At 39.2% G+C, this 24,751-nt stretch overlaps 2 protein-coding genes across 2 annotated transcripts in view; both read right to left on the reverse strand.

Annotated features, from left to right (window-relative positions):
* Window positions 1-13,578, reverse strand: part of necab2 (N-terminal EF-hand calcium binding protein 2) — a 117,286-nt gene extending 103,708 nt beyond the window's left edge. Inside the window, exons 1-2 of the mRNA XM_040133562.1 lie at window positions 13,245-13,578; window positions 9,504-9,528 (exon numbers count right to left, since the gene is read on the reverse strand). Coding sequence (XP_039989496.1) covers window positions 9,504-9,528; window positions 13,245-13,571 — 352 coding nt within the window. The 5' untranslated portion in view covers window positions 13,572-13,578. The remainder of the gene's footprint in view (window positions 1-9,503; window positions 9,529-13,244) is intronic.
* Window positions 13,579-14,918: 1,340 nt separating this feature from the next.
* The window catches only part of hydin (HYDIN axonemal central pair apparatus protein), a 71,859-nt gene continuing 62,026 nt past the window's right edge, over window positions 14,919-24,751 (reverse strand). The window contains exons 71-86 of the mRNA XM_040132204.1: window positions 23,202-23,349; window positions 22,842-23,049; window positions 22,507-22,728; window positions 22,077-22,246; window positions 21,713-21,911; window positions 21,001-21,153; window positions 20,704-20,874; window positions 20,375-20,484; window positions 19,889-20,108; window positions 18,856-19,065; window positions 18,506-18,669; window positions 17,232-17,382; window positions 16,913-17,143; window positions 16,584-16,808; window positions 15,602-15,883; window positions 14,919-15,143 (exon numbers count right to left, since the gene is read on the reverse strand). Coding sequence (XP_039988138.1) covers window positions 14,934-15,143; window positions 15,602-15,883; window positions 16,584-16,808; window positions 16,913-17,143; window positions 17,232-17,382; window positions 18,506-18,669; window positions 18,856-19,065; window positions 19,889-20,108; window positions 20,375-20,484; window positions 20,704-20,874; window positions 21,001-21,153; window positions 21,713-21,911; window positions 22,077-22,246; window positions 22,507-22,728; window positions 22,842-23,049; window positions 23,202-23,349 — 3,074 coding nt within the window. The 3' untranslated portion in view covers window positions 14,919-14,933. The remainder of the gene's footprint in view (window positions 15,144-15,601; window positions 15,884-16,583; window positions 16,809-16,912; window positions 17,144-17,231; window positions 17,383-18,505; window positions 18,670-18,855; window positions 19,066-19,888; window positions 20,109-20,374; window positions 20,485-20,703; window positions 20,875-21,000; window positions 21,154-21,712; window positions 21,912-22,076; window positions 22,247-22,506; window positions 22,729-22,841; window positions 23,050-23,201; window positions 23,350-24,751) is intronic.

A 24,751-nucleotide genomic window follows, 5' to 3' on the forward strand; every position in this document is an offset into this window, starting at 1 on the left:
AATTTATCCAGAAACTGATGACAATATGCACTTCAAGTGATAGCAGGAAGTACATGTCACTGGAGGATAAAGTGTTTCTTTATAGTATGAGGAAATTCTTGTACTAGATTCATAAACCGTTTTACAACCCATTAGATTATCTAAAAAAATACATTGTCACAAAGCTGAAAACTGAGCAGTTTCCCTTAGCACATGAAAAGCTTATTTTGAAGATACATGGTTTTCAGGGGAATGCAACGAAATCCTTAGTTCAAAAATCTACTCAACAAACTATGTCCTTCCTGTACCAGATACAAACACAGTTCAGTTTGGAATTAAGATGATCTACTATTTTTGAGGTTTTTACTGGATTGTAAGATTAAGGTTGTATTAGTAAATTACTGGGTGAATAAATTACTACTATTACTCCTGCTTACCGTATGTTATGTTATGAATTATACATTAGCTACATCTTGTATTGCTCTATATCCTTATAGTAGGTCTATCTCCCTAAGTCAAACATTATTTGTTAGAATGTAGTTGCTCTATCACTGCTGTAACTCAAAATGAGTTCCTCCCACAGCTTGGCTTACACATGGAACTTTCACATCTACAGTATCAGGGTTAGTTTGACTCATGTTTCTATCCTGCTTTCAGTCAGCGTGTTCTGAGTGGTTTCCCACTGATTGTCGATCTGTATATTTCCTGGGTCACTAGTTTAACATGTGAGGGCTATGAGTGGCAGATGAACCAGCTTACACTAACAGAACACAAACTGAGGAACCAGCTGGTTGATATGAAGTCCGTCTGGCTGAAAACTTACACTCAGCCTGCATGACTGCATATCTTATGGCTGGAGGCTGAGTGAATGGCTGCTTGGCTTACTGGGGGACTCTGCCAACTAATAGAAAATTATACCATGTGTTTAATCAATGTGATGAAATTTCACTTTAAAGCAATATTTTGACATTTTGGGAAATATCCATTCATCCATCCATCCATTAATTTGACATTTTGGGAAATATGCTTATTCGTTTTCCGGCAGCAATTTAGATGAGAAGATCAATACTACTCTCATATCTGTCCGTTAAAAGCAAGGCTATAACCAGCAGCTGTTTAGCTTAGCTTAACATTCAGACTGGAAAAAGAGGAAAGCCACTAGCCCCTGCCCAAAGGTAACAAAAAACTTTATAATTCATTCATTTAAGGCCGATTTTGTTACCTTTGGACAGAGGCCAGGCTAGTGGCTTCCCTCTGCTTCCCTTTACAGATTTAAGAACTGTTTTGATCCTCGTGGCTCTGTCGAAATTTTAAAAATACACCTACTAGCACCTCTAAAGCTCACCAATTAACATGTTGTACCTCAATCATAAATGTAAAAACAATAAGTTGTAGGTTTATGGGGAGTTAACGTGTTAATGGATAAAATTTTACATGCTGGTGGACAGATTTTATAAACTCTGGACAGAACCCAGCCAGCCAACAGTCAATCATACCGCAGTAAAAATATGTGTAATATGTGTCAAATATATATTAGTAATATATAGTGTTATATTTACACAAAATCTGTTTAAATAGATATAACCTGACATGCTACTCCTCCAGAGTCAATATGTGGAACGTTTGAGTCTCAGTATCTGTACCCCGACGTTCACTTCCTTGCCCCCTGACAATAAATCATGTCTCCCGCCTTTACCTCTCCCCTTTTGTTATTGTACTCCATGGGAGAAGAGCTCAAGTTGTATGTCACAATTGACTGGAGGATTTTGTTATTTACTTCTGTCGTCAGAATAAATGGAGGTCACCTCCAAAGATATCCCAGTCTGAGCTGCTTCATCAAAACACAATGCACACAACGTCTGACGCCACCGGTTACACTAGCCATCTCCTAGCTATAGAGAGCTGAAGCGAAAGCGGAACTTCCAGGTTCCTTTCCAGAAGTAAGAAAACCTTATTCAAAATCCCATTGAGATTTCTGGCATCAATTATAACTAAAATCCAGCCTTGGAACAGAACCTTTCATCAGTGTGTTGTGTGACTCACTTGATGCTATTAGATCAGTATGGTAGTTTTTTGAAAAACAATCTAATATCTTGTTTAACAAACACCATTTCCCTTAAGCCCTAGACATTCATGAGCTAAACGGCTTGTCACGACAGAAGAGGCGAGTCCATGAGCAAGTCCAGGGGGTTGAAGCCGGTTCAGACCATGGATGTAGTAACAGCAGCACGGGGACGCTGTAGAAGTTTATAGAAAGCAGAGATTACAGCTAGAACATGAAAAGAATTCATTTGGAAGAGAGCATTGGTGAGTTTTAAAGATATGGGAGAAAGCACATTATGATGACGTTAAGTACACGTGCTGCCAAGCTTGTGGTTTTATTCCACTGCAGTTGTAGTTTTTTTAATGATAAAAAATTTATTGTTGATTAACTTTGTTAATATCACAAAAGTTTTCAGCTTCTGCTAGCCAGTGCTGTAGTGGATGGCGATTTGTCTTAGAATATGGAAAGAAATCAGCAATGTAGTGAACTTTCTCTCCATAAAAAACCTTTGTCCTCATCCTGCTCCTTCACCTCATACTGTATATTTATATTATCGCTCCCTTGACTTCCACTTTCACCCTGTTATACTCTTTAGCCTCATAGTTTTCAGTTTCTTCTATTCCTTTCTCTAACTGCTCTCCTCTCCCTTGGTGGTGTGGTTGGTCATTACTGATCAATTTCCCTACAGTTTTGCTGACATTTGCCTTCTTAACTCTGTGTGTGTTTCTCATTCATCTCTGTCGTCCTGTTAAGGCTTTGCGGTTGTGTCACAAATCTCTGAGTAACTACAGCTAGCCTCATGATGAAGGAAATCATCCATGTAATAATATCGGTATTATCTGTATATAACAACCAGGAAGAAAAAAGATGAGTACCTGTGAGAGGAGCTGGTAATTAAAACTCAACACTGAGGAATTTAGGAACTTAATCCCCTTTGTCAGAAACTTTGAAAAACATGTGGCTCTAGAAGACTGGTGACGCAGTGACTTCTCACAGGGCTAGCTGGTGAACTACTGTAGCTGGTGAGCTAACAGCTAAAAAGCTAGCAACCCAGGAACACGCTAGTGTTTGTTAGTCACAATAGCATACCAAGCCTCATTCTACATTCTCTGTACTAGGCCTTAATCCCCCCTGGCATTTTGTTCTTGAGATTGTATGTCATTTTATTAAATAAAAAGTAACTGAAGAGGAAAAAAAGCTCCGCAAGCAACCTAGCTTGAAAGCTGTTGGTTACCCAACATTGACTGTCAGTTAGCTTGGTTGTTGTACGGACAAAAGTGCACAGTTGTTTCAAAAGATGTATTATAATATCTGCAAACCATTCCTCTTTTGTGGAGCAGTTTATACTCCTACAGAGTAGGGTTAAAAAATTTGATGGAGCGACACAGCTAATTTTGAACTGCTTCTCTTTTCCACTCAAGAGTTACTACTATAAAGAGGGTATTGGACAACACTGCAAATTATAGCTTATATTTGCCCAAAAAGTTGCAGTTTGTCACTAGGCTGTTTTTTTTGTGTTTTTTTTAAATTTGCTAAGGGTCTTGAAAGTTGCCAAATCTAGTGAGAAAGACGGAGAATAGGTAAAACCGACAATAGTAGTGATCAAGTTGTGATGACTGACTGCCACAAAAAGTACAGCCAATATTCAATCTTCGTAAGACTCTGCATGATGACTGGAGTAATGGCAACTTGCAAATTCTATCCGCAATCAATGATGGTTATCTAAGCACACAGGAGATCTGAGAAATAGTTGCAAGGATCAATTCATCAAGAACAGCACGGAGAAGCTTTAAAAAGAGGTAAATAAATTTAAAGCAGTTCTGGATGCTAATTGAACTAACATACAGTCACATTCTGTTTGCAGTTTAAATATATGAACGGAAGCTTGTTATGCCAAGTAGAAAGACGATTAAATGGGCAGAGAGATCAATAATACATTCTACCACAAGTACTACTGAGATATCCTTAAAACAAATACCATCTTGAGATGGTAGCTATTTTCATTGTTTTCCTTTATTTGACATAATTACTGTTAAAACTGAATATTGAGGTGAGATATAATTTGGGCAAGAATAATTCAAATGTCTAATTTAAGTAGGGAAGAGAAAAGCTGTCTCTTTGAAATAGGTGGAAGAGCTGTGAGACTGTTCAAAACTCTGTGATGTGCAGTATTTATTTATTTATTTATTTATCTTATAACTACAGATTCACCAAATTATCACTAAGGAATTTCAGCTTTCATTTGAGGTTTCAATAATGAGATTCAGGAGAGAAAAGGGGAAAACAAAAAATTTCATTCTCTCTCGACATTTACATTTCTTCATTTCTAGTTAGCTTGAGCTAAGATACTATGCCAGAAAAGGAAAAGAAACAGAAAGCCAGAGAAAGAAAGACAAGAAAAAGAGGACAGATTGACAGGTGGTCTGACAGGTGGAAGTGAAGAGCACAGCTGAAAACACAATTGAGAGATAAAGTGCAAATTAAATGAGGAGGTCAGTTTCATTAATATAATAGTGAGGAGCTCTGATTGGCCACACTAAATAGAAGAATCTGCACCCTCATATTTGTTTTTAGCTATAATGTTATCATTCTGTCTAGTCTTGAGAGCATGGATCAACAAGCCTCCCTAAACTCCATCAGCTCTCTGTCTTAATGTCAAAGACTATGGCAGTAACCAGCAGATGGCTGATGAGTCACAAGGCAAGAAGCCTTTTCCTTAATTGGATCAGGTGGGCTAAGGCTCAGGTAAAGCCCTACATACCCATGGTTCACCCACCCAGGTGCTTTCACTGATATTGCCTCAGTAGACCTCTCCTGGGCTCTGTCCAAAATCTCCCCCTCATTCACTCATTTACTGCTCCCTCTTTAAAAGATATTCAATAGTTGTAGTGAGTAGTAAATTGAGATTTTCGACACTTATGAAACCCTCATTTAGCATCGTCATTATCAGGTGTAGTATCATACAACTATAATTTTCGCTTGTTGATTGTTAGTAGAAAGTAGTGTACATGCAATCGAAGCTATTTTTTTCACTCCATTGTGGGAATCTTTATGAGCATTATATAAATTTCACATTAAGAGACCAGAAACTCAAATAAAATGGTGGACAGTAAATCTAGTGCACTATGTGGTAAACAGAACTCTTTCACAACCAGCGTTTTTTTTATCATATATGTCTTATATATATAGCAGGGAAAGAACAGGTGCATTCATGAGGACAGCGCTCTATTCAAGGGAACCTGTAAACCATGATTGTAAGCGTGTCTTCATACACCAGTTTTTTTGTGCATTTTCTATTTGTGCATAAAAAAACCTGTGTGCATTTCCACACATGTTTCTGCAGAAATGTGAATAAAAAGTTGATATACTGGAAAAAAGGTTTTACACTTGGCTAAAGTGGAAAAACTGGTGTATCGATATTAACAAAATGCGACAAAGTGCAATGGAAAAAGACATCAGATCTGTGTGGAGTGAAGAGGAGACTGTTACCTTCTTCAATTAATACATGAAACAAACATAAATGCCATATTAACATCATGTTTTCTGCATGTTTTTCTATCATTTTAGCTTTGACTGGCACTCTTTAAATTACATCATCTGGTTGTGCACTCTTCTTCATCCACTGTTCATCTCGATGAATTAAATCCTAAAGTTCGCATAATAGCAGTGGATGGAAAAGTGCTTTAATCTGCAATTACCAATTTTCTGGAAAATTTGGTTAAAATTTGCACCACACTTTGATGGAAACGTGGCTAGTGAGAATGTGAGAAAGCACGCACAGCAACAGGACCCTAAAATTGAAGCAACTGTCACTAGTTTACACCTGTGCTTTTCATGCTCTGACATGCCAAAATTTCTTCCATAAAAAAGGTCTAGTGCATTGTCATACACCTAACTCATTGGTGCACCACGTTAGGTGACCTCACATAATTCCCTGCATCATTATGCGCAACCATAACAGAGGTCTAGTCAGCCAAAATAACTGAAAACATCTATATGGATGTGCAGGGCCTTTAACGAAAGGCTTTTCTTTTGTAAAGGTTTTTGATATGGCAAAGTCTCTATACCAAACAAAAGAATAGTCCTTCCTCACAGCAGATATGTTGACATGTTATAGCAGAAAAAGCACAGGTATAACTGGTAATATTGTAGAAGGCTGCATTCCCCTTGGGTGAATCAGTTTTGGAACCTGATATTGTTTCTGCTGGCTCACTGTCATGGCTTACTGGTAAAATGAATGGAAGCGGAGCCATTCGTTAATGTTATTAGTAACTCAGAAAAAGACTAATATTGTTGTCATTGATAAGTTTTTATTTATGTGTATGTACACATGAACAATCTATTTTAGTGGAAAAATGTGAGAAAAGTTTTTTAATCACAAATGTTCAGTAATTCTAATTTTGGATAATGCAATTTGCTGTCCATCACATAACATCTTAAATGGTAAGCATGATAGAAAAAACGCCAATAAGGGATTCTTTTAAGATTTTGGTATTTATTTTCTTAGAATTTTACAGGTACTTTGACCAACGTGACCAATGTGTGTGCATTTCGTTTTTTTCAGTTCACAAGCGGTTAAATGGGTGGTTATGAAATAAAAAATTGAACACATTCATGTTACAAATTAATGGCGCAAAGGTTTAGTCGGTTTTGTGGCTAAGGATTCAGGATTGAGTGCAGTTCAAGTTCATTTTCAGAAGTCTAATTGAATTAGTTCATTCAGTCAGCAGTTACAGAAAATATGCAATTCAATATGCAATTATAATAGTACCCCAAGTTTCAAACAGCAGCAGCTCAATGGCTGTGGCATATTAGAGGTGCTGCTGCAAGTGCAAAGAGCAAACTAAGGGCTGTCAAATGATGCAACTATTTTAGCGAATTATTGGCTGCTGAAACACTCCACCAGCTGTGTAACAATGGCTTTGAGTCAACTGTGATAATCACAAATAACACACAGAATATGCACACACCCGCATACGTATACATGCAGACAAGCTCAGGCATACTGATACACTTATGCTTATCCTACACACTAACACACAGAAAAAAATGCTCAGTGATGCATGCTACTTGTATTTGCAGTAGAGGTGGATGCATAAAGCACGTACTAGACACTAATGCCCTTAGTTTGCTGTATCAGCAGCTTGGGGGCAGGAAGGCCGGACCTGAAATCTGTCTATGAGTGTATAGACAGAACTCAGCCAATTAAAACTCAATTACTGCCCATTGTCAGACATACAATACTCTCCCCCCCCCCCGCTCCTCTTCCTCTCTTCACCTTGCCCTTCTTTCTCTTTCTCTCTGTTCTTTGCCTCCTCTGCCTTTTAGACTCTGCCACCTCCTGCCAATCTCTCCCTCCCTGTACCTTCTTTTCTTTTTAACAATTCTCTCCTCTCCCCATTAGCATCTCCCTTCTCACTCTTTCACTCATTAAAACAGTTCCCTCGGTCTTCTCCCAGGAGAGAGGAAGTGGATAAAAATAGCTCTTTTTCAGCTTGTGCTCACTGGTTCCTTCTTCCCAGCCTGCGTTTCCTTACATCAAATAACTACGTTTCTCCATAATAACTATTGTTTCATCCTCTTCTCTCTTTGTTCATCACTGACTCTCACTCTCGCTTCTCACTTGCTCTGTAGCCCCTCATCCAACCACACTCATATCTCGCTCTTTAAAAACAGTTGTGGAGCAGCTGTGGAGAAAGAGGTGCTTTATGGTTGGTACAGCTGGTCTTTGCTCAGGATAAGATTAGTGTGAAATGAAAATGTAAATTTTGATATCTTTTAACTTGCGTCTTCTACGTGAACGGTTGGTAATTAGGTGGTGCAAGCGTTTAAAATGATGACAGCTGATGCCCCTATCTGTTGTAAAGCTACAATCATCTCTCAGAAAACCCCCAGGCAAGATAAGAATGTCATCTACCGCAATTATGTCAACAGTTAAATCATGTGTGAAAATTGATAATGTTCACTGGTCTACAACTTCAGTTGATTAATGCATTTTGTGCAGTGTGTCTACACACACACACACACACACACACACACACACACACACACACACACACACACACACACACACACACACATATACACACAGACACACAGCTAATGTGCAAACAACTAATGAAACAAATTCACACAGATGAATAAGCAATGACTAAATACAACCCGCCATGGTAGTGCAAATTTAAGTGAACAGATAATGTATCTTCTTTACAGAGATACATTTTGGGAACTGGAGAGAAGGCAAAGGAGTAATAAGCTGTGATAACAAAGAAACCCCTCCACACACACATACACACACACACATACACACACACACACACACACACACACACACACACTGGAAGAGCAAATGGCCATCTGGCTGCTATGAAAGCAAAGCTTTTTAGACTGTTTCCTCATTAGTCAGATTTTTATATTGTCAACGACACAGTGATAGGATAAAAGAGGCAAAGCGGGAGGAGATGAGATGGATAGAGCAGAAAGAGATGGAAAGCGAGAGGAGAGATAGAGATGTGAAGAAGATGAGGATGGAGAGAAAGAGAAAGAGGCAGTATATGGGATGCCAGAAGGTATAAACAAACTGCTCACTGGCACAGCTACACAGTAATATAAACTTTCCCCTTAGGAAACACTTTAACATCACAACATGCAAAAAATACAGCACACTGCAGCAGGAACTCAGACAGCAGACTGACAAGTTTTATCACTCTGTAGTTTCCTGCTATACGAAAGGCTTTAGAAACAACAGATCTAGCTTCTGTATTGAAAAACAATCATCTGTCTGAAAACTAACCCGAGGACAGAATAGTTCATGAAAAGGTTGTTTGTTAGATTTATTTCTTGTGAATTTTTGCCCCTGGAAGCAAATCTGAAGATGCAAACAGCAAACTGTATGAAACAGCGCAGAAATAGAAAACATTTAGAGAGCATATATACAGTAGCTCTACCAAAGCTGAAGTAAGCCTTTCTCACAATGGACATTTTGACTTTTCGTAGTTAAAATAAGCACAGGTGTAACACCATTTTGGTGCATCAGTAAGTTATACCAATAAGGAAGTATGCAAAATCCCTGAACGCAATGCAGCCATTAGGAATGTTAATAGTTATACCTGAGTGAAAAATGTCACCAATAAGAAAGGTCTATAAAATGTTTAGAAATTGTTATTTGCATTTGGTTCTATCTCCATCATAACAAAACTTACAGCCAGACAATCAAGAAATACATGTACCTTCTTTTTTCATTCAAGTAACTGCAGTAATTCCTGAGAAAATAGTGAAAATGTTCAAAAATACATGTGAGATTTCTTAACTAAAATTATGAGTACTGCAAATGATGCGTCTATGTTTCCTCTAAAATCTCTTCAACTGGTACAGTATATTAACATAACTCATTTTACAATCATGTTACAGCATATACAGTATATCAGATAGTACTGTAGTGGATAATTTTCAACTTGAGAAAGTCAATGAAATCACTCACCATCTTTGTCAGCTCTTCTGAATATCTGTGAACACAAAGTGAGACAGTGCAGTAAGTGTAAGTGAAGATATCAGCAATGAGCTGCTGGAGGTATAAAGAAAGGGTTACACTCAATAGTATGTGAAAACCAGTGAATGAAAGCGGTTACATTTTTTCAAGTCTACACCAATGTTTGGGAAGGTTACTTTTTAGTGACTCAAGAGTTATATGGTATATGGAAAACAATGTCAATTAAAACCCACCCAAATTTCTAACCATCTTCGTTTGTGAATTTGTTGCAACCGCTGTAAGCACTATTTAAATGTTTGGTACAGTAGTGGCAGGTCTGCTACTTTGATCGGTGTTTCAGAGTGTGATGTTAACTGTTCCTACTAACAACGACTGCCAGAAAACAGCATAATGACACGGTAGAAGACAGAAAGAGAGACACTGTGAGCGGGGATGCAAAAGGTGAAACAGATAGACAGACTGACGGAAAGACAGAGACAGGGAGATGCACAAGGTTTCAAAACACTATGTGTGTGTGTGTGTGTGTGTGTGTGTGTGTGTGTGTGTGTGTGTGTGTGTGTGTGTGTGTGTGTGTGTGTGAGAGAGAGAGTGTATGTATATTGATTAATTAATTTCATGCATTGATCATGTTAATTGTGAGCAACATAAGCAGTGTATTTAACCATATTTTATGGAAACTCATCACTGGAACATGGAGATGGATAGAAGAGAAGTGGATAATGCTGCAGGAATGTTTTGAGAACTTTCTTCAGATGTTTTGTTACTTTCTTCTTCTCTTTACTTGCCTCCAGTAGACTTTTGTAGCTGTAAAGGTCTTAACTGACTTTTCACACACACCTACAGGGGAAGCAAATAGTACTTAAAGGTAGATTTGGGGTAGAGTATCATTTTAACTTAGCCCCATTATACAGACAGGATGTGAAAGTCTGTGAAATACACAGATTCCCTTCCGTCACACTTGAGAATAGAACTGGAGCAGAACTTATAAGATTACACACCTAAATTTGTATGCAACTGTCAGAAAAAAAAAAACTCCTAAGATTTTTCACTGATTTCCCTTATTAACTTTTGATGGGAATGTCAAAAGAAAGAAGCATTTTACTTTCATAACTCACATCAAATATTTAAAGGAGAACACAAACAATTAATCAATTATTCCATCGACAGAAAACTAATCTGCTACTTGCTAACTATATTGAAAACCGATTCATCTGGTAAATTTACAAGCAAAAATATCAAACGTTCTCTGCTTCCAGGTCCTGGAATGTGAGGATTTGATGCTTTTCTTTGTCATATATGATAGAAAATTCAACAACTTTGGGTAATGGACTGTTGGTTGGACAAAACAAACTATCTGAATAAGTAACCTTGAGCTATGACAATTTTAATAAACCTTTCTCACTATTTTCTGAAAAAAACTTTTAATTAATCTATTAATTAAGAGAATAGTCTGCAGATTAAACGATAAAGAAAATAATCATTAGTTGCAGCCCTAATTTCAAACCAATGTAGATGGGCCACATTGACAAAAATCATGACCGCTGTGCGGTTCAAATGCAAGTTTAAACAACTGGACTTGCAAACTAATTCTTTATGGATTGTGAACAACATAAACACATTAACTAATCTACATATCCTTTACTCTACAAATGTATGGCTTTTAAAACCGTAAATAAGTGTTACATTCAGGCAGGGACCGCAGCCATCTGAACAGGCCAAAGTGAAAATCATTAACTGCTGAGATAAGCGACGTTCCAAATGACAAGCTGTTATGCTTCTCGGTTGCACCCTGGGGCGCAGTCAACTCCACAGAAAACAGCCAACTCTGAAGCTGCTGGAGACAGACAAGCTTGGAGAGGAGGGAATGTGTCATGGTGAGGAGGCGGTGTATGTGTGTGTGTGTGTGTGTGTGTGTGTGCGCACAGAGCTGTAACAGAAACACATAATAAGAAGAAAATTAGAGACAGCAAAAGAGAAAAATGGCAACAATTGGAACAGAAGACAGAGACAGAGGTAGGGAGAATGTTGCATCCATCTCTTACCCTTATTAAGAATGGATGTTTTCTTGGCCTGACTGAGGACAGAGGAGAGAAGGAAGACAAGAAGGGTATGGAGGAAATGAGGAGCGGAGGGAAGAAGAGTAGAGAGGGCACAGGATGAAAGGAGTTTAAAGAATAAAAAAAAGGTGCGTCAGGGGTAAGATGATGGAGAAGACCAGAACAGCAAAGGAGGAGAAAAAAGCAAGCAGACAGTTTAATGAGGAGAATGCTGCCTGCAGGTATAGACACACACACACACACACACACACACACACACACACACACACACACACACACACACACACACACACACACACACAGCAATCACTCAAATCCCTTTGGTGTGGACTTCTTCACAATAATAACGCCTGGGTCAATAATATTGGAAAATGGCAATAACGGTTAACATTTCAAAGTTGAAGTCAATACAGAAAGTGAGCTGGAGAGAAATGCCAGAATATGAGTTCACTGCTGATGTCAGAAGGCATGCCTTGCACTGTTTATTGACCAATCAGCGTGAGTATAGCAAATAACGGTCATGCTTGTGCCATAAGGTAAAATGTAAAAAGAAGGAAACAATCATGGGGAAACCAGGAATCTTCAATAAGGAATGAGTTGAGAGTTATCGCAAAAACAAATCTATCTAGCTGAGTGTACATACAAAAAAACCATACTTGTAAAATCCTGCCTATTTGCAAATTTGGCTATACCCCCATCAACAGAATTAGTTTACTAGGGTACTAGGATACATTGGCCCTCTGGTCTTGATTATAATTAGTTTTCCATGGACCCCTTCTTTATCAGTCTATTTGGGTTGTGGTCAGGGTCTATATAAACTGAACCACTATTCTCTTTTGTTTTCCAACTCATTAAAGCATTAAAATCAAAACAGCAGTTGCTCTCCAGGGGAAAGATTTAGTGGGGCATTGATGAAAAATAACCCAATAGTATTGATGAGCTGACCTATATCGACAAGGCGCCGCTTAATTGCCACTTCCAATATAGGACGGCTGGGTCTTTGCCCAGGTTTGTCCCCTGCCTCTGCGTGAGAGGAAATATCATGTTGGGTTAGGAAAGATTCAACTATGGCTGAAACAGGGAGATCAATAAAATATGGTATTGTTACATTTTCATTAATAATTAAAATGTCATGAACAAATTGGCTTAACCAGCCTATTGGACTAGATGATGCTGCTTTTGCTGTCGGTGTAGCTACTAAGCAGCGAAGTGCCCTGGTGTCAGACTTTCTTTGGACTGACAAAAACAAATCATCACTTAAAGTAAAGCTGTACTGCACTTGACCCGAGTTTCTGATGAATTTTCTACAGATAGTAAAAAAAGTTTACAAATTAAGCCAAGTTTAAAAGAGTATTAGTCGATAAGTTACATTTGGTCTGGGCGACAAGAAAGATGGAAAAGCAGAATGATCTGAGACTGTCCAGTCCCAGATGGATCACAGGTCTGATCCCCGAGAAGCCACGTGCCTTATTAAAGTGTCAATTAGGCAGGCAAAGCTGCGGCCTGCTCCGCTATGCTCGAGCCACAAGTCTTGACGGTAAATTGTAAGATCGTCTCTGTGCGTAAGTCCGTACTGTAGCGGTCCGTACGCACTGCTCATTGGACGTCTTCATCCCGCACACCCTCACTCCCAACCTGTCAGGCTGACCACTGTCTGGTGGCTCTCCATACTCACATCCAAAATGACGGAGATGCCTCTACGGGGTTCCGGGGCGAAGAACTGCTCCTGTGCCACGGCCACCTCCTCCTTGCCGGAGGCGTACTCTCGGCTGGAGATGTTCTTGTTGTCGCTCATTTTGGTGACGATCCAGCGGACGAGCCCGTCGATTCCGCCGGGCTGGGCGCCGCTGTTTCCGGACTGCGCTGCCGTCGCGGACTCGCTGTCCTGACCGGCTACGGGTTTCGGCTGCTCGCGGTTTTCTTGGGCTCGAAGTTTGGCTTGTTCTTTGTTCAGCAGTTTGTGGACCCCGTCCCTACAGTAGCGCGCTGCCTGCTCACACATCCTTTTGCTGCGGAGCGCTCATGCTGCGCTCTGTGGGGGAGAGAGAGAAGCCCCCACCCCTCACCTCCCATCTTACATCACAGCACCCACCCCAAAACACACCCACCCATTCTACATATCCTACATACCTACAATATTATCAGTTGTCGATATTTTAAGGTTTGGAGAGTTTATAGCGACTTTATTGCACTTACTAGTATTCACTGTCTCATATTGTATTATTGCACTACAATTATTTTATTTTGGTGCGGTTATATTTAGAATATTTAGCTTATATTTAGATATTTTATGAATATACCCTTAGTTCTGAAATGTAAAGATATAGGATTTCTTTTCCCTTTTTTCTAGGTCTCCTGAGCAGTTAGCTAACTTCCATTCATGTTGTAGTAAAGGTAGAACCTCTTAGGACTGTTAAGAATTGAGTAACCGTCTCCCCTCTGGGCCTGTTGTCAGAAATAAGCTAAGGGATCCCAGACAATGTATTTCATCCACCTGGCTCACTCTCTTGTTTAATGTCTAATCTGAACAAAGACAATGTTATATTTCCTTCTTATAAGTAGTCGCTGTGGGATGTGTGGGCCACCAGTCTTGTGTGGCTTGCTGTGTTCCAATGGACAGATCAGAGGATTTTCTCATTAGAGTTTTATGTGCGTGTGTGTATGTGTGTGTGTTTGTGTGACGTGACAGATCTAACCTTTGGTAATGAGCATCTCCCCCAGCTCTGCCCTTTCAGCTGAGTAGTTAATCCCATGTGTGTAACAGCACCCTGGATGGTTTGGACAAATTAACTCCTTGTGTAAAGTTGACACTTTAAAACTCAGGTTATCAGGATGGCCAAAACGCCAAAAAACAACAAAAAACGAACAAACAAAAAAAACAACATGTAAATTATGTAACTTCCCTCATCACTGGAGCACTAGAATAGAAAACACTGGATATGATTGCCCCCATGTGGATATGAGTGTGCAATGAGAGGCCTGGACAGGTTTTCTCTGCAGGATTTATTCAGTTAACTATTAAAATATTTATGAACACATTTGTGACAATTAATTGTTTAAAGGAATACACACAGGGCAGTTCATTGGCATCAATGTTGGAATTCAGGCATTGACTAAATGATTTGTAAACAAATCTGAAGCATCATAAAAATAAAATCACACGATACAGGCTTGAGTCCAAATGGTTGCTTATGTGCATTTGTCTGTATATGTCCTTTTTGTGTCTGTGTGTGTTTGTGTGTGTGTGTGTGTGTGTTTGTGTGTGTGTGTGTGTGTGTGTGTGTGTGTGTGTGTGTGTGTGTGTGTGTGTGTGTGTGTGTGTGTGTGTGTGTGTGTGTGTGTTAGTGTGTGTACATATTGCTCTCTAAGATGACTCAGGGCGGTAGCCCTTCAGGTAATAGACCCATGAGCAGGGCTTGCTGTGGCCCTCAGAGCGCTGGCTGGAGATGGTCAGCTTGCCAAACCAGGGCCCTGAAGAGCCTCCTGCAGGGGCCTCGAATGACACAAGGATGTTTTGTGTCTTTTTGGAGAGGATGGTGTCAACTCCTTTAACAGTAAAGCAGGGGTTGTCCACCTAGGTTAAGGGTCAATAAGGCCTGGGTTAGATAACTTACAGATAAAATAATAAGTAAAGCAAATTAATTGAATTTAAGCCTTTTGTGGAACCTGGAGATGTAAAAGAGACAGTGGCTGTATCCAGGATAAACAGGTGTAATTGTAGTCTAATCGTGAAAGTAGAAAAGCCAGACTGCCCCACTTTCTTTAAATGTTTGAGGTTAAATTTAAATCAGTTTGTTAATATTGGCTGGCAGTGCACCAAATGTAAATGTTTGAAAACAAATTAGCTTTAGCAATTCTTTCTTTGGAGTTTAACAAATGCTTTCAGCACAGTCATTGTATTGGAATGTTATTAATCGCTTTCATTGTAACTAATACTAATGTCTTTAACTTTTGTTCCACTCTTCAATCCGGTTATTTCTCTAGGCCTCTTTTCATAGAAGCTTTATGAACCAAGTTCGACTGGTTCTTTACCTGAGAAGAGAAAGCGATGGTCTGCAGGAACACGTTCTTGAAGGGGATGGTTAATCTGCAACCAGCCCTGATGCTAAACGGGCCCTGGGCTTTCGGAGGAAGGCAGTTCCCATGTAAGGGAAAGATGTATTCACCACCGATTGCAGAGGACAGGGTGAGCTGACCTCTCAATTCCCCCAGTTGATGAGGCTCAAAACAAACCTCCACACTGGTCTCTGACCCTGCCTGGAAGCCTGGTGAAGCACCAACACTTTTGTCCACAGTGAAATCCGGGCAGTCAGTCTGGAGGAGAGAGATTACAAGAAGAGAAACATACAACAACTAGTAAATCATTTTTATTCCATTGGTATTTTTGTAATTTTGAAACGATAATTGCTCTTTTTGATGAAAATTTCAGTCCTCATTACTCTGATGTCATAGGTGGGGTCTGATTTTTCATTTCACTTTCTCTCCAAGTTAAAGGCCGTATTAAAAAAGCAAATGTCAGCATGTGAGTCCCACAGCACATCTCAGCAATTTTCACCTGTCTTTATTATAAAACCGAAAACAGCATAATGGTAACCAAATCAACATCAGAAAGATCAAATTCTGTCCCAGACCCCACTTGTTGCAAAGGAATAAAGGCCTGTAATGTAATGTTCCTACAGTAAATTAAAATAACATTTTCATTTATTTGATCATATTTTTGATATTTGGTTATTCTATTTTTTGTGTGTGAATGAAGCCAACAAACCTGGTCTTATTTTCCCTTGGTCATCTTAAGGGGATTTGTGATACTAAATAAGAGCCATAATAATTTCCAACTCTCTCTTACTTTCTTAGATTCCAAGACACCATACCTTGTCAGTATCTATCATTAAAGGCAAAACTAGCAGAGAAAAAGAGAAAGGGAAGCTAAGGCAAAACATACGTACAGTATCAAAAGAACATGATATGCACCTTAAATTCCTAAGTCATCATGACACAGTGGACATTTCCTTACCTTGCACGAGTACTCTGTTTTGAAGCGGGTGTAATTCATGAACTTAACAACAACAGAGTGGCTGCTTCCCAGTGAAATGTTGAAGAAGACAGTTTTCTCTGGTTGTGGGGGCAGAGCTCTGAGGAGCAGACTGTAGTGGAAGGATCCCAGATCACTACTACACAGAGTCAGCCGGGCAGTAGACTCGCCCGCACACAGAGGCTGGTACTCAAAGCTCAGAGAACCCTAAAGAGAGGACACACACATACACACAGAGAGTCAATTAAAGTTTGTTTGCAGGCACACAACAGTTTTTTTGCAGTATGGGCAAAGATGTCTACTACAATCACCTTGGACTGTCCTGGCACAGTGTGCTTAAGTGGGGCACTGATGTCAGCACATTTACACTCAGTGGTGAGGCAGGTAGCTGTAGTCAGGGGGTTCTCCACCTGTACAGTGGCCGAGGTTGTCTGGCGGACAGTGGTCACCAGCTCAATGGTGGACAAGACTCCTGGAGATGTGGCCTTGAAGGTAACGAGGTAGAACATGTACTCATCTGTCACCTCATTATGAAAAATCACCTGAGAAAAAGAGTTAAGGGGTGATGTGAAGAAATGACTCACAAATACATTCAGATCGGCTCTCAGATATGTGTGTGTTTCATCAAACCTTGGTGTTGTACTGCTCCTCTCTGAATGTGAAGAAAGACATCTTGTAGTCTCTCTTGGCCAGAGCAGGGACATCAATGTACTCTAGACCTTTGAGAGACACTGTAGCATCTGGTTTATCAGGCTTCAGTATCTCTATCAGCACACGGAACCTGAGCAAGCACAAACACTCATGACACTATTGTGCATCTGGCCCAACAGGGCTTGTGTGTTTCTCCTCATTACATTTCACCAGCCATTCACATTCAGCAGTCACATTTTTCATTTAGGTAATCTTTTTAATATGTAGATATTTTACTCAATTAAAGGGGTAAGATTATTTCCTCCACTTTACTTTTCATACGGGGTATGTAAAATTTAAAGACAAATATATTTTTGAGGAGTCCTCAGTAAATACATGTAGTGTTTCAAAATGTTAGTGTATTGGTATTGTCTGTTCACTGTACTCTTACCATAATACAAAAAAACTAGTGGATTAAACTTGGGAATTAAAGCTGCTATGATCAATATTTTTATTATAACAAATGACAAAGCTAACTAAACATATGAAAGGGGTCACTGGTAGTGATAAACCTAAAGAGAATTATTACCCAAATCTGCAGCTCCCCTCGACTCTACTGAGCTTTCTAACAAGTTTCAGCTCATGGTTTAGCTGTTTGGCCTGTAACTTTACTGTTTTGGGTTCACTCTCACTTCTCTTAAAGAGTCGTTTATGGCCGCAGCTTGCAGCTGTTTTGAGCAAAAAAGCTTTTAAAAAACCCACCGTACACTACCTGCCCAGCACCGAACTATTTAGCGACTAGCTGGTGAACATTGTGGAACATTTAGCAGGTAAGGGCCAGATATTTCCCTCAGGAGTTGGTAGAGATGAAAAACAGAGCTAATAGAGAATGATTATTGGACTTCCAATAACACTCCAAACAACTGATATGTTTCTCCGCATGCATGTGTAAATAGGTAAATGTTTGCTAGACCACCATTATCAACCTAAAGGGTAATCATATCAAATCATATTTAACTTTATTATCCAAAAGAGGTAATTCATTTAGTCAAAGATGCATACAGGAGTGGAAATAATATAATATGTCAATGTTGTGTTCACAACTAGTTTCCCCTGCCCTCATATGGCCAAAAATGTTATTTATTGTATTACAAATACTATATTATTGCAGGTTTAAGAATCTTAGTATTGTTATTATTATTATCATTATTATTTTAATTATAGTTGCATATGGTTTAAGACACCAGTGGTGACTCTGTGATAGTGCGTTTTACCGCTGTTGCTTGTAGAGCCAGTTGTGCACAGGGAGCAACTCTATGTGTTGAGTCTTGGCAGGCAGCTCACGCACAATGGTGTCCTCTGCCTTCGGATGATCAGCAGTTCCCTGCAGGGAGTACAACATGCCTGTCCCATCAGGGAAAGAAAAAGAGACTGATCCCTGAAAAAAAAAAGGGAGGTATAACAAGTTAATGTCTGAGATTAAGTTAATGTCACTTTTCATTGATTACACTGTTTTGTTTTGTTATCTGAATTTTTTTTTCATATAGACTGCATTGCATTGAATATGCACAAAAGAGGCTACAAATAAATAACTGATTGTGTTTATATGCTAGTGCTCCTCTACCAGGTGTTTCTTTCCATCAGCAGTCATGGTCAGCGGTCGGTAGGTGATTTCATATGTCTTGTTTTGGAGGGGTTCAAGGGTCACGGAGGGTGCAGCGCTCCATTGCGCGCCCTCAATCACAGGTTTGATGCTGCAACACTGGTTTGTCGGGTTGAACACCGGCAGGGGCTGGGTGTGAGAGCCACGTACTGGGCATACAAAATTCACCACCTGGAGACAAAAAGAGGACAGCAGGATGGAATAATTAAGTAACAGATGGTATGCAGAGAGATATATTATAATTAATGATTGTCACTGAAAATGCAATTAAAAAGAACCGCAGTATTAATCACCTTCAACTTATTTTAAAGCAGAATTGTTGTGCAATTCTCTATGTCCCTATCAAGTAAACATTAAATGGAAATAGAAACATCACTCATTTTCTAAAGCCTTTTTCCAGGCCTTAGTCACTAATCAGCTAACCGAAACCGTGTTTTTTTCCAAATTTCCAGTGGTCTTTAAATCAGTCAACACTCTCTGTCTGTTCCAAAAGGAGTTGAATTGATCTCTCACATTATCAGATTCTGTTTTTCAACCATCCTTACAGTGAGAGACAGCTTTAGCTTTTATGCCAGCTGGAGAAGCCTTGAGATCAACATCCAAAATACTACTTGCTGAATTTTGAGTTAATTACATTGCTGTGTAATATACATAAAATGTATACATATCAATTAATTTATATTACCATATCTTTACTTTACAGTGGTAATGGTAATAAGAATCTAACCATGAGTATATACGTCAGACAAATTCTGTTTGTTGTCAATATGTAAGTCACCTTGTTTTGCTTTGTAGCATCATTGTTAAATCAATGTAATTTTGGGAAATCCTGAGCCCATACAGTAAGTATAATGCATAATTTGCCCTACTGTTCATCACATATAAAACCCCAAATGAGCAAATGTCCCATGATCAAATATATATCTTGTAGATTTTTTTACTTCACTACACAAAACTCTGTATCTGAACAAAAATAAAAATGCATGAGTCAAACCTCTTTGCTAGTGGAAGGCACAATGCAAGAGCCTGTCACAGTGAGGGTGACAGGTGAGGAGCTCTCAACAAAGCAAGACAGGTTCTCATATCTTGTGTCATTACTCAGTTCCTCGGGGGCAAAAGTCACATCAAAAGGAACCTCCATTCCTGGACAGATGTAGCCTTTAGGCGGTGAGATGGACAACTCTGGAGGAAAACTCCTTGTGTTCCATTGAAACCTGGTCGCAAAGTAGACAGATATATGGTATAAAAACAAAAGAGCAGGATATAAATCGGATATGTGGAGAATTTTGAGCATAATATTACACAAGACTGCAATAAAACAATATTGTGTAACTATGTGTAGATGCATGTGTTTGTCTGTATTTTTTGCTGCAATGTGGTTGTGTTTCCACAACAGTCTGTGAGTCTGTGTTTTAGCTTTGAGACAAATAAACAGAATAGTATCCCATTGGATAATATGCTGTATAGTATCTAACCTTACCTGGCACCAATGTCTCCAGTGTTCATCATGACAATCCTCTTCCTGGCCTGGCAGTGCTGAACTACAGCTCCAAAAGCCAGGTGGTCCTGGTCCAGCTGGACCTCCACACCCTGACAGTTTAGATTGAAACTACTTGTCAACATGAATTCATCCAACTTATAGAGTTAAATAGAACAAACCTTAAAATATATTGTTATCAGACCATATAAAAAGTTGCAATACAGATAAATTTACTTCAGAATAGAATTTAGTGCTTGTTAAAGCAACCAAATACATGCATCACTTGAACCAGCCTCATAAAATAGCAGGAAATGTACTTCACAGACTACCTGACAGCAGCCATGGATGGTCAGCAAGGGATGTAACAGGCCTGCAAACTCTGCCTGCAGCTCAGCCTTGAAGGGAGGTATGTGCTGATGAGGTGAGAACTGGATCTCAACATCACAAGAACCACCACTGGCTTTCAGGTTCAGCTCACCTGCTGGACTGAATGACAGATCCTGAAGGAGTAGAGTAGAAGACAGAAGAGAAGAGGAGAGTAGAGGAGAGGAAAGGTAAGGTGAGGATATACAGTAAGTGTTGCCTGTATGTGAACCAATGATTATCATTGTGTTTGAGTTCCCTACCTTTGGGTCCAGTGCTTTGTTTGTGTTGAGAAGCAGAGTAAAGGAAAGGTCTAAAGTGCTGCGGTTTACCAGAACAACCTGTTTTTTCACCTTCTGACCCAACATCAGAGTTCCCAGTTTCACCTTCCTCTGCCTTGGTTCCTCCACTTCGAGCTTCGGCAGAATAATACAGATGAAGGATAATTTGATTAAATACATTAGATTTTTAATAGATTATAAAGTCATATGGATCGGCTCAGTGAAATCTAATTAAGGCATGGGGAAACTCTTATGGGGCACTAAACTGTAAATGAGAGGGGCAGTCTTGTTCCTGCAGAGAAGAGATTTTTTTAAAATTGTTATCACTGAAATTATTATTATGTTTATCATATATATTATGATCTTAGGCTATATATATATAGCCTAAGCGTATGACAGCTTGGAGTAGTAGGCTACAGCAGTTTTAAATTATTTTTCCATATGTTGTCATGCATGAAGGCCCCAAATGAACACTGTAAGCAGACTACTTGATTACTATAAGCAAATGATTTAAATAATTATTCTGTCCAAAGCTTTTTGATTCATATAAGCTGTTGATCACTTACAACATCATCACTATAAGTGGGTCCCACTGTATATAAATTGGTGACAATAATAATCTTAACTCTGGTACCTTTGTTTACAGAATCCGAACCAAAAATTTGACCTCAGTACACACACTCGTCTTTCTCACCTTCATTTCGATGCCTTGCCCAAGTATGTCCACCTGTTTCATGACACAGCTGTTTAAGATGAAGGTGAGCTTTTCATGGTACCGCACTGCCTCACGAGGATAGAAGGTGACTGGTACCTCCATCACAGCACCAGGGGACAAAATACCTGGTTGGAATTCCGTCTCCAGGTAAGAGTTGTTCTTGAACTGGCACTGGACACTAATGAAGTGAAGTAGAGCACAGGATGTTTTCAACTCAGAGTAGGTTTTTAATTCTCAGATATTTTAAACTCTCACATTCTGAGTAGAATAAAAAATTTCTTTATGCAGTAAACACCTTAGCCTTAACAAATGTAGACACGCACACACACACACACACAACAACCTGATATCCCGTACGCCTTTGTTGCTGATCACTAGAATCTGGGAGGCTGGCACCATGCCGGGACAGAACAGGAAACACTTTCCGAAATTGAATTTGGTGAAGGAGAATTCTAGGCTATGCGGTACAGCCCTGCCTTTAATGGCAAAAGTAAATGTTGGCCCATGCTTTACCTGATGAGATAAAACAAGAGTGAAAATACAGGAGAGAATGAGGACTGAAGAATATTTTTCTAAAATTCAAGTGTCCCTTTTTTAATATCTTATATCTTTAAAAGATTTAGTTGCTGACTCGATTTTAAGGTTTTAGGACAATAAAGTTTAAGTATTGTGTGATACTAAAGTCAAAAATTTGGACCTGGTATTTGCTTCTAGGACCATTGAACCTCTGTGAAAACCCTAATAAAATTTTATCTGAGTGATTAGCATCTCACCTTGATAATCAGTCTGACATCATGGAGGTTACAATTGCTCCGGGGACAAAAGAAGAGTGATAAGTGCATTTGCTTCCCAACCTCAAGAGTAGTATTTTGTGTTTTTGCCTCCAAGTGTTTCAGCAGCTCACTAGGACCTGTTAGGTCAAAATTCACTTCCAGGCTGAATCTTGCCAGATTGGACACCAGAAAATTAAAGGCGGACTTCTCTGCAATCCCCACCTACACATAGTGTATATACAGGAACAAAGGTGACTGTCATGTTTAAACTTCACATGTTGATCACGTGATCATGCATGTGAGCATTTGTGTCTGTGATGTGGAAGTGTGCTTACCTTTCCAAAGTCCAGAGAGTCTTGGTGGTTGGAGCTGATCTCTCTGAGCTTTCCATCTGGATTCTCAACTTGAACCAAAGTGTTCATGGTGAAACAGTTGGCCTTAACAGTGAGTGTGATTGGCTCTGACCTCCTCTTCACCCTCAAAACCAATCTGAAGCTCACATAGCCCTCCTGGCATGGTGTGAAGGATACTGACAGTGGCAACCTGCAACAAAGAGTTCACAACAATTATCTACAATATGTTTATTAGAGGGAGAAAAGCACATTTAAAACCTGAAAATTGATTTGCAGCATTTTGGAATGAAAGTCTTCATATACTGTTGTTTTCACAGTGATGTATGTTAAAGTGTCATTAACCTGTATTTAGGTGACACTGTGCCACTCATGGGCTGCAAAATGAGGCTGGACCGCTGGTTTTCACAGAGAAGAGATGACTGCAGGAGCGAGAAGTGAAAAGGCTCCTCCTCTCCATTCACCAGATCGACTGTCTGCTCCACTTTACGGCCTGTACACACAGATTCAGACAAAAACAAACACACTCAGAGATATACATATATGCAGAGATACAAACACATAAACACGCATATACACACGCCACCCACCCACACACACGCACATACAAACACATCATGACTTCAAAAGACAATACTTTGACTTACATTCATTTCATGGAGACTTACTCTAGCCCTAAATATAACTACTACTTGCCAAACCCTAACCCTTACCCTAACCTTAAAACCAGTCTTCACCTTAAAATTTAATGATTTGAGTTATGGGGACTTGCTTTTTGTCCCCATAAGGAAGATAATTCCACATTATGTGACTGTGTTAACAGATTCAGGTCCCCAAAACATGAGTAATACCTGGACCACTCACACACACATGCACACACAAAGACAATGTTTGTGCTGCATTCAGAATATTCTCTATCCTCTAATCCAACTTTAATCAGAGTAGCTACACATCTGCCCTCAATAACACTAAAACCAAGTCCTTGTGCCCTGAAAAACTGAGGATCCCCACACAAGACAGAAGGTAAGAACCACTGAGAGGTGTCAGTGGTTTGAAACCCTCATAATCAACTTTACAGGTTTTTACAGACACGGTCAAAGCACTGGCCTATATGTTACATTTTTCAATCAATGTTTTTCTTTGTTATTTATTTTAATTAATTAAAGAATAAAATTGATGCTTAAAACTGCTATAGGATTTTATTTTACGTGCAGATGTAATTTTTCCCATTATTAATTGAGGGCTAACATAGTTACACTAGCTTGCAGCATGTTCATTATCATCAACTCACTATGAGACAAGAAATTTACAGGTATCAGGTATCGATTAATTATTATTGTGTCACATAGAATTAACTCGTGGAATTGAAAATTGGAAAACTGTGTTTGAATTCCCATGGTACTTATTTAATTTTAATGAAGTGGATATTATTTATCTGTGTTATTCATCTGGTAAATTTATTAGACATCATTTCAGCTCCATTTCAGCACAGTTCAAATACCCTGGTGCAGAATGAGCCTGGCACAGCAACTGCGGTCCACTTGCCTCTCTTCTCATGGAGGCCGTATTAGATGTTTACAAGGTCTAATTGAACAGGATTTACAAAAGCCTTGTATTTACATTGTTATCTTCAGTAGGATTTTCATATGAACTATATGTAAACTTTAAAATGGAAAATTTCAGCTTTGCCAGGGGGGTAAATATTTTTGTTGGATGATCAGATTTACACACATAGCCAGGGGCCAGGTTCATATTTCTATTACTTAATAATAACCACAATCTTTCCTTAACCCTACCTAAAAGCTTTTAGTTGCGTAAATGTAATCATACCTTAGTCATGCTTAAGCGTCTGCAGATATTATTGAAATAACCAAATCAAAAACTCTGACATTGAA

The sequence above is a fragment of the Xiphias gladius genome, chromosome 8 (assembly GCF_016859285.1).
Source record: "Xiphias gladius isolate SHS-SW01 ecotype Sanya breed wild chromosome 8, ASM1685928v1, whole genome shotgun sequence".
Taxonomy (NCBI): Eukaryota; Metazoa; Chordata; class Actinopteri; order Istiophoriformes; family Xiphiidae; genus Xiphias; species Xiphias gladius.